Here is a 10,143-nt window from a genome sequence, read left to right as displayed (position 1 = left end):
ATGTCCTACCGACCCATATTTGACTTTTGTTGACCACGCTCCTAGTTCCAGTTTCTAAAAATATCCAGTTTGTACACATCTACGCTCGGCAATTTGTATCAATGTCCGAGTTGAGTTCAAGCCAAAGGTAGCTTTTTTGTATAAAAGCTCGAATTGAGTTAACTCGAGTAGCTCGCTCATTGACTCATAACCCAACTTATTTTCTTGCGTGTACTATTATTTTACACTACAATGACTACGATATCGTTATCTTGTAATTTGATTTTAATAATAAAAAAAACATACAAAACCTACAGAACTATCAACACAAGCTACTAGTCGAGCAACATCCTGGCTCGAGTAGTATACACGCAACATACGAGTTTAGTTTCTAGTTCGGTTTAGAAACTAGGTTAAAAACATGTCGATGTTACTGTTTGTAATAAATTTAACTAACGATCTGTTCGGTGTGTTGTCATATTGACTGCAAATATCTGGAAACAGAAAGCCGAAGCCCGCTTATATGTACACATATTAAACCTACCTCACGAATCACTGATTAACTTATATAAGAACACTATAACCCGAAGATTCAATAATCATTTCAGCGACCGAACCCATCGCATTCACTCCCGAGATCTCAAGAAGCGTCAAAGCCAATTCCTCCTCGTCCCACTTCCTTAAACCCTTGCTTAACCTCTTCAAAACCGTCACGTCAACCTCCATGGCCCACTTTGGCGCACACGTCACCATCAAGCTCACAAAACCCGACACATAAGCCCTCCACGTGGCTCTATTACACCCGAGTGAAATCTTCCCGTCAAGTGCACTCGCCATGAACTCCAAGTGGGCCCCAAGAATAGCGGGCCGTTTTTTACAACACAAAGAAACGGGCTCCACGCCCCAACCAAACGCCCCGGAAAGGACCGCGAAATACGCCAACGCGTAACCCATTAGCATCCCGATCATCCCGCCCGAATCACCTTTACTTTGATCCGATTTATGACCCGATATGAACCACGAGGGTAGTGTTTCTTTAATTAAAGATTGTATTAAGTTTAACCGGCCCGTTATCCAAACTAACGACGCCCCAAGTGAAGCTGCTAGTTTGATACGACCCATGGCTGCAGATAAAGAAACCTCACCGTATCTCATCACGAGCCCGTTCGACTTTTTAAGTTTTTCAACCGGTACATCGGTTGACACGATATCTTTAACCGTATGCATTAACAGTGACACGATTTCTTCAGTCATGAACATGACATCTCCAACACTACGATGGACCCGTAAGTAGAGAATACCAGGGGCCACAGGAGACATCCCGCCTGAGCTGTTGGACCCGAACCCATGACCAAGAAGACCACCGACACAACCTCCTGAAAAAGAGGGCGGTTGAGTGATGGCTGATTTAAAACACATCCTAAGAAGCTGGACCACCGCATTATTGTTGTGGTGGAAGACGGTTCGTGATGCAGAGAAAACAAGGTAATCAGTCCAACGTTTGGCTTTTTGGGCCCACAGTGAGGAAATGATGGCCATGCAGGGCCACGGGCAGTTCGCACCTAGGGTGTTTAGGGCTGGGGCGGCTAGGTTTAGAACAGATTCGGAGACTCGGTCAACTTTGTAGGTGATTGTGAGGCTTACTAGGGCAGCTAGGGGCAACGGAAGAGTTGGAGTGGTCCCCCCTGCAAAAATAATATCAAAAACTATAAACTCTGAAAAGAGTCAAAAGACAAAAAAGGTGATTTTGTAAAAAGCCATACCTGCAGAAAGACTTGGAACATCGACTCCAGTGGCAGATAATATTTTATTTATGTTATTCTCGACCATGGCTAAATTGGCTGCGGGACTTGGCCAATCGGTCCCGTTCATAGATGCTGGTTTCCAGAGACCACGTGTTGTTTCGGCTGAAAGGTAACTAACAATAGTTGCCATTGATGCAGGTAGAAAAATAGCAAGTTCTCTGAGTCCTGATATTATTATTCACAGCAATAAAATAATTAGATGTTTACACGTTTACGGTGTAGAATATGAAGATACAAACCTGTAATAAGTTCAGGGGGAGACAGTTTTCCATGTGCACAAGCGGTCAACGCAGCATCAAGCACAAAAGGAACAGCTTCTAGAATCTCCCAAGCGGGAAGATTAAGTCGATTAGCACAATCCTCGGGTATGGACCCACACGAACCGCTACTTCCGGAAGCAGAATGACTCAACGACGGACCGACTTTATTAATATTTCTAAACATCATACTCAAAAGCGCATCAAAAATCTGGTACACGGAAGTACCAGGTTTGAGATCAGATAAAGTTGAAGCCATACACACTTGGTGCTGTCGGTGCCAAAATGTTAACTTTGGGAAGGAATCCAGGAATATTGGTTCTGAGGATGACAAACTACTGAAATGTCCTCTTCGGGTTTTTTGGTTGTTGAGTGGATTGTTGCGTGCTAGTAAGAGGAATTCGGGGTTTAGTTGAGATCCTACGGGGGTGACATCACCCATCATATTTTCAAGAGGTGGCTGGTGAAATCTCCATAGTTTTAAAAGGAGAATAAACGCGTTTGAGAATACAGAAAGAGGAGACAAACGTTCCCCGTTTGGGAGAGTCCAAGAAACGGTGGTGGGTGAACATGAGCCAAACACCTCACATATGGGCATTAATACCCCAGCAAGATGTGGAGCCTGTAAAAATAGCGTATGCATTAGATAGCTTACTTTCAAATTTTGAGTTATGATTTTTGTATTGTTTTTTTTTTTGAATTTTTTAGGGGTTTTTAATTTTAACAAAAACCCTCAAAAAAATCATAACTCAAAATATAAAACAAAAAAAGTAAAAAAACTAAAACGTTTCGTCCATTGTCTTCGTAAAAAAAACGACCCGAAACCCGTTTTGACCCATTCCGACCCGGACCCGTTCTGACCCGAACCTGTTGACCCTAACCCGTTCCGACCCGAACCAAAACAACCCTTTTTGTAATTGACCCATTCCGACCCTAACCCGTTCCGACCCTAACCCATTCCGACCCATGACCCGTTTCGACCCAACCCAACCCATTTGCCACCCCTACTTTCAATATACTATAAAAAGCAAATAAGTGCAAGAATAATGAGCACAGGAATAACAAAAGTTTACTAACCAAACCATGTAAGGAAAAGATCTGAACACAGTCGATAGATGATATTCCAATAAGAAGAACGTTTAATAGAGGAGCATAAACGATCAAATGGCTCTCATTGCCTGAATAATCCACGGGAGTTGGAGGTGATAACAGCTTAATAATGAAAAATCCAGTATGTTCCTGTAAACATTTTCAACAAAAGGGTTTAAATTTCAAAAAGTAAGGGCTCAAGAAATACAGGTAGCAAAATAAGCAAGTCGAGCAGATGGTGTAAACTACTAAAATGTACAGGTGGCAAAGGTGTGAACAAAAAACCATGAGTAAGAAATAATCACCTGTATATTCCACCCGCGAGTTAAAGATGCTCCACATAGGACAGTTGCAGCAAAAATCTTCTCTTCTTCTGAGCCATTGATTGCAATTCCGTATATTTTCTCAATTTCTGCTAAGCTTCCATTCAATCCAAATGCTAAAATTCAGTAGCTAACCACAACTTAAAAATAATAATATTACACAAGCCTAAATGTTCAGTTATTTACATGGTAGTCAATAGTCATGCATACCGTCTGCTGACAAGCAACAAATAGTATAATACAAAGTAACAGATCTAACAGAACTATTGATCTCGTTCATAAGTTAAAATCACATAGGGTTAAAACATATAATCAATACTTTCAAAACAAAGGGTGAGCATACCTTGAAGCTGGTGTAGAAACCAAAACATGCATCATTTGAGAAGTTAAAGGAGACCCCTTCATCAATGTTGACCAGCCTGGTGTTTGCCCAGACATGGTACGAGGTATTTGGTTACTGTGGCCCTTGAAATACCCGGGCCATAAATATGTTGATGTGTCTAACAGATTCCTTGCGATACAAGCTTCTACGATAAGATGCCTCATGTTTACGGCTGCAAATAAAAGAAGTATTTGACTTACTTATGTTACTGATATCAATCCTTAAACGACTAATATTAATCCATAACTATATAATAATAATATAACTAATTATATGAGTTCTAACAAAACTACATATAAAATCTATGCGGCCTTTTGATCGATTTCCTTTTAAACTATCTTTTTAACCCTTTGACTAATTAGTAAAAACATAACCAAAATTAACCCATTTATAAGTAAATCGGCCACCTTTAATCTTGATGCAAGATAAAGATAGAAGACCTCGATACGTGTAATTTTTAATTGAAATGACTTACAAGGTTTCATGAGTTACAGATTTCGGCATGTTTCCTTTTAGACTAATTTTTATATTACCTATTTGACTCGTTAGGAAAAAAATAATAAATTAATTAAAAAACTCTGGGATTGACCCATTCATAAGTAACTGGATGGAAATTGCTACCAATATACTGATGAAAGATTACTCACCACAAGTGTTTGGCATATCATTTAAGGTGACACCATCAAGAAAACCACTTCCAACAGATATACCGGAGGCAACCAAAATAGCTTTTGCAGCTGCTTGGTTTGCTATGGAAATAACTGATGGTGGTGGAGTCAATAAACCTTCAAAATCACCCAATTGTTGTAAACTAGCAACTAGGCTTTTGCGACAGTTTCCAAGAACCTGTGTCTCATTCCCATGATGCATATGTTTATGATCGTTTTCCTCAAGCAAAGCGTTCTCCTCTTCATCAATAATATTACCAACTGCAAGAGTTGTTGTGCATAATAGCAGGCATAAACATGTGTCAAGGCGAGGTACTGGACCCTCAGCAGCTTCTCCTTCCTAAAATACCATTTTAAAAAAAAAAGGAAAAGAAACAACGCATGTGAGGCATCTAAATAAGTTGAGCTGGCAATGAGAAACTACACATTTTGATGTCTAACAAAATTATTAGAATGACTTCATGACTTGAACTAATTAATTGGTCATGTTAAAAAGCACATAATAAATAAACTAGTTTAATTTGTAAGATGCTTTTAACACCTGTGTCATTCAGACATTCAGTACACAAGAGCATCCCTTTTCTAAAAAGTCAAATCTCAATATAAAGTTTACAATTATGTTATATGTGTGTATACAGTACGTAAATGTGTGTGTGCATATAGATACAAAGAAATGTATATAGACTTAGAATCCAGTGAGAAAAAAAAACAAATATTTACGGAACATGAAAAAATAAAAACTGATTCACTAATTATTTAACTTTAATTTGCAAACGTATATATTTGAAATTCGTAAAAACTTTTGAATCAATGTTAAAATAGTAAATCAGTTTGCTCCTCACAAATATTTTGTTACTCCTTTGATTCATACATCACACACGTCCACGCATATTATATACATATATCTTATTTATCTATTTATAAATATATTATGTACTGTTATGCATTTTTACCCTTTGTACAAGCCGCAAAGCTGCAATCCATAAGCCAAGAAAAGTGTCCTGCCAGGAGGCCTGAGTAATTGCCTGGTGAGCTTTCAGGAGATCTGAAATACAAATCCACTTGTTTAAATAACATTTCAAATTATAAAATTTATATATGTGAAACTTCAAATAAAATTTTGTACCGGTAAGAGTTTCAGCTGCACTGGTAGTAGCCACTACATATCCATCCATAGTGTCCTCAAGAAATAAATCGAGTGGAAGCAAACGGCTAACACCATAACTTTGCCCTGGCCCTGCAGATGATATAAGTGATCCAGAAGCCATTACTGCATGAAACTGTTGCAAAGATGATGCTTTACATTCCTTAGACATTAGTACACGGTTATCTGATGTTAACTGCAAAAGAGCCTCAGGAGAAATATCTTTTGAATTTCTTAAAGCTGTCGAGTTTCCTACAAGCAGCCTCAAATGATGCATAAAAGATTCCCAATGTGCAGGCCTAGAAGTATAGATTAGAGGTGATTCAAGTTAACCATATAATCAAGAAAAGAGCCACGCACTAACGGAATATAGTAACATATTTTGGCACTTGTTCCTTACATATTCCGACGTGCCAATTGCAGAATTCTGGAAGTTACTTTATCACGGAAAATTTCTCCAATGATCTCAATGGCTGTTATGGTATTCATCGTGTACAGCCCTTGGTGATAATCAACTTTATGCTCTCCATAATTATTATGATCATCGTTATCCATGTCCACTGATTTGGTTGGCCATGGAGATTTCTTTTCAGACACTAGTTCCAGCAAGTTTTCATCATCGAGTGAGGCGTAAAGTAGCTCCCACACCACTGAAAATATAAATTCAACCAAAACAAGCCCAGGTTCACTGGATTCAAAACCAAATATCTTGTTGAGGTGAAGAGTGTCATCTATAGATTCCATGATCCTGCAATTACATAAAAGAATGACATTCTTATTATGTTCAAGTTATTTCCAAGCTCCCTAACCAAATAGAAACAAGAACCTTACTTGTGATAGTTTGGACCGTTAATTTCAGAAGCCAAAGGAAAAATGTGTCTTTTAAGGAGCTCCAAATAAAGCCTGTAGGCAGCGGGATGGCGTCTTCGACTTGGGATTACTCTATGATAACCAAAAACATTTGAATCAAGAAATAATATCTAACAATAAATAAACTGTACAAAAACCTTTTACTACAAATTATGCAGTGTAAACAGACCATTACAAATACCACCAATTATGAAACTATACCTCTTAACTGGTAGTAAGCCATACTTCTAGAAAGTAAGATGACATTTCAACTTAACTATCTGGTAATCTATTGAGTAACCTACTTTTGCCTTCTGTTTATGCATAAATAACCAATTTCATATCAGCTTAATAATGAACATAGTAGAAAAATTTATATACACTTGTTGTACACGGGAGCCTAGTGCAGTAGGCACACCCTTTTAGAATTCGCTATACGCTCACCATCACCAAAAGTGATTATTCCAACATCAAGCATCAATAACACATCCAAAAACAAATTCAAAAAACCCTTTGTTGTCAAATGCCCTTCCGGCGTACGCCTAGACCCTCTGGTGAGAGGTGAGGTGTAGAGAAGGCACCTCGCTGCCATCTATTATTCCAGGCGATCAAACCTACAAGCGAGATTTTGGTCTCCGCTAAGATCCCGACCAAATCCTGAAAATTCTAGCAAAATTTTAAAACTCCAGGCAAAAGGGTATGGAACATCCAAAAATGGCCTTGAATCAGCCTAAAACACGTCTAAAACCAAAAATAAGCCTAAAATATGTCTATAACCCCCGGAACTTTTACACCGTGGCACCGTGCGCCTTGCATATTTTGGGCCTTCCCTTTTTAAGTGAATTGCGCCTTTGACAACTATGCATACACCTAGTTTTATTCCAAAACATTACCTAACTAATCAGCATCATCATCATACTCAGTAAATCCCACCAATAGCAAAACTATGGTAGGGTTTGAGGAGGGTAAGATGTAGACAACCTTACCTCTACCACATAGGAATAGAGAGGCTGCTTCCGGTGAGACCCCCCCGGCTCGATAGTAGTTTTGCATCAAGCCTTCGACATAAGGCATATAACACTCAACCATTGGGACACTGGCTGATTGGTGCATGTACCCTAGTCTTTCAGCTATCAACGCCACCACACGATGCCTGATTAACCTTCCGCCACTTTTAACGTTATTTTCACGAGATTAGTAAAATGACGTCAAAATTAGTGCAATTTCACTTTAGCCCACCCGAGGAGGGTTCACACAAACATTACCGAACTAAATACCTAAAAAAATCACTTTTAAATCTCACATACAAATTTACAAATTTCAAATTACTAAATTGTCTACTTGTCCTTGTAGTATTAATACACTCAAAATACTAATATCACAATCTCAACTATTACACAGCTCCAATAGTGTAACAATAACACCAAAATTAATCAACAATTACAAAATCAATTGAATCAGTATAAACACAATCAAAACCTGTTCGACAACAACGCGAGAACGAGCATAGGCGGAACAACTCTAATCGACAACGCCTTCTCCAAAAACTTCCACGCAATCGGCACATTATTCGCCCAACAGATATGCTCCACCAGCAATTCAGCCACCGTAGTTGACGGCATGGACACTCCAGCTGACCACAAGCTCGACGAGAGCTCAACGGCCCACATCAACGGATCGGCGTTCTTAATATGAGCTGATTTCGTCATTTCCATCACTCCGGCGTACAGAGTCGTGGTCGCCGGTACCGTAACCGCCATGGTTTGCTCGGTACCAGAGCTAGGGTTTGTAGGTAGTTTGGATGAGGAGTTTTAAAACGATGAGTAATCGCAGAGAGATGAATGAGTGAATGAAGGTCGTTGGAGTGTGAGAGGGGTAATAATAATAATAATAATAATAATCAGAATAAGAAGAATAATAATCAGAATAAGAAGAAAATTAAATACACAGTGTGGTCACCGGTACGGAGGCGGGCCGGGTGTATATGGGGTGAGTAATTAATTATATGAAAAGATGGGTACAATCGTTGTTACGTGTACCTTTTTGCTTGAAAGAAAAATAAGAAGAGTCGAGAGAATGGAAAAGACTAGGTAACGTAAGAATTTTATTGACATGTTTGGTTATCATGTAGGTATGAAATATATTATTAGTTTTTATTTTTAGATAAGCTAAAAAACGTCGGAATAAAATAAAATTGGTAGCGAGTGACGGTGGGATGGTGGTGGTGGGCGGCGAGCAGTAATGGTGGTGGTGGGTGTGAAAGTGGTGGGCGGGAGCCGGAAGCGACTGTTGGTGGTGGTGATAGTGGGTGGTAGTGGCGGTGGAGATGGTAAGCAACGAGTGGCGGGCGGTTGATGATGGTAGGTTGATGGTGGCGGTAGGGCCGGCCTAAGGGGTGAGGCAGGGTAGTCGACGGCCATAAGCCCGACACCCTGTTAGGGCCGAATTTTTTTTTTAAAGAAAATTATATGTATTTTTATGAAACAAAAATATGTATAATCAATGTTTCAACATATTTATATAACCACTAGCTTAGTTTAATGGCAAAGAGGTATGACCTCTAACAAGAGGTTGTGGGTTCTAGTCTCATCTGATACATTTTGAAGTTTATTTTAATACAAAACTTTTTTGCACAACTCAAATCATAACCAAGTAAGTTCACTTAAAATTAAATTGTTTAAACTAACAAAATGTTTTTTTACTTGAGGCCCAAAAATTTTTTTGCCTTTGGCCCAAAAAAAAAATTCGACTTCTCGGAGCCGGCACTGGGTGGCGGTAGTGGGCGGGCTAGTAGGTGGTTGGTGGCAGGCGGCGAAGGCGAGTGATAGTGGTGGCAGGCGGCGGAGGCGGGTGATGGTGGTGGCTGGCGCCGGAGGCGGCAGTGGGTTGGTGGTGGTAGGTGGTGGTGATAGTGGGTGGTGGTGGCGATGGTAAGCGACTGGTGGCGAGCGTGGTGATGATGGTGGCAGTAGTGGCGGCGGTGGTGTGGGTGCTTGGTGGCAGGCGGCGAAGGCGGGCGATGGTGGTGGCAGGCGACAGAGGCGGGTGGTGGTGGCAGGCGACGGAGACGGGTGGTGGTGGTGGCTAGCGGCAGAGGCGGTGGTGGTGAGAGGGCAATGAGTAGTGGTGGTGGGAGAGTGGTGGAGGTGATATAATGTGAAAGATGGATGTAATGGAAAAAAACAAGGGGTGGATGGAATGAATTTGAGGTGTTTTAGGGGGAATGGAATGAGCATGGTAATGGGTGATTTCATTCCATCGACCAACCAAACACATATTTTTTCATTCTATTGTAATGGTTCATTCCATTCCGCATCTTATTCATGCATAACAAACGCTACCTAAGTAGTCGATGTTTAATAGTTGGATTCTAATGTCACGGGTTTTAAAATACGAAAAGAGGATTAGTAAGTAAGTAGGTGATGTTTACTAGTTGGATTCTTTGACCGAAGAGTTTTACCTTACCGTTATGTTGTGCCTTTGGGGTGAGTGATCACGGGCGCTGGCCTTAGGAGAGAGTTTTTCATGGATCAAAAGACGAGTTTATCCTAATATAATGAATTTAGTCAATAGCTCGTTTGGAGGATTCGTTGGCGTTCAAAAAAAAAATCTAAGGCTATGCGTAGTGGAGGGGCTACAAATTGGGG

At 40.1% G+C, this 10,143-nt stretch overlaps 1 protein-coding gene across 1 annotated transcript; it reads right to left on the bottom strand.

The window, feature by feature from the left end:
* Positions 1-299: 299 nt before the first annotated feature.
* LOC143571443 (mediator of RNA polymerase II transcription subunit 33A-like) lies at positions 300-8,323 on the bottom strand. The gene is made up of 12 exons (XM_077056867.1): positions 7,976-8,323; positions 6,479-6,589; positions 6,048-6,395; positions 5,630-5,946; positions 5,457-5,548; positions 4,483-4,843; positions 3,797-4,007; positions 3,436-3,550; positions 3,119-3,280; positions 2,024-2,663; positions 1,743-1,949; positions 300-1,664 (listed from the first exon to the last, which is right to left on the bottom strand). The coding sequence occupies exons 1-12, from the start codon at positions 8,254-8,256 to the stop codon at positions 544-546; spliced, it is 3,966 nt and encodes a 1,321-aa protein (XP_076912982.1). The 5' UTR covers positions 8,257-8,323; the 3' UTR covers positions 300-543.
* Between the last annotated feature and the right edge of the window lie 1,820 nt (positions 8,324-10,143).

The sequence above is a fragment of the Bidens hawaiensis genome, unplaced genomic scaffold (genome assembly GCF_021521415.1).
Source record: "Bidens hawaiensis isolate Kalapana, Puna unplaced genomic scaffold, B.hawaiensis_p1.1 tig00025376_1, whole genome shotgun sequence".
Lineage (NCBI taxonomy): Eukaryota > Viridiplantae > Streptophyta > Magnoliopsida > Asterales > Asteraceae > Bidens > Bidens hawaiensis.
The sequence above is the reverse complement of the archived record's forward strand: the minus strand, read 5'-3'. Positions and strand labels throughout refer to the sequence as shown.

Excerpts from the sequence above, each read along its gene's own strand:
- LOC143571443 (XM_077056867.1), bottom strand. The coding sequence starts at position 8,256 with ATGGCGGTTACGGTACCGGCGACCACGACTCTGTACGCCGGAGTGATG. Across the intron at positions 3,281-3,435 it reads CTCGCGGGTGGAATATACAG|GAACATACTGGATTTTTCAT; the intron begins GTGATTATTTCT and ends AAATGTTTACAG. Across the intron at positions 2,664-3,118 it reads TCTTTTCCTTACATGGTTTG|GCTCCACATCTTGCTGGGGT; the intron begins GTTAGTAAACTT and ends CTATTTTTACAG.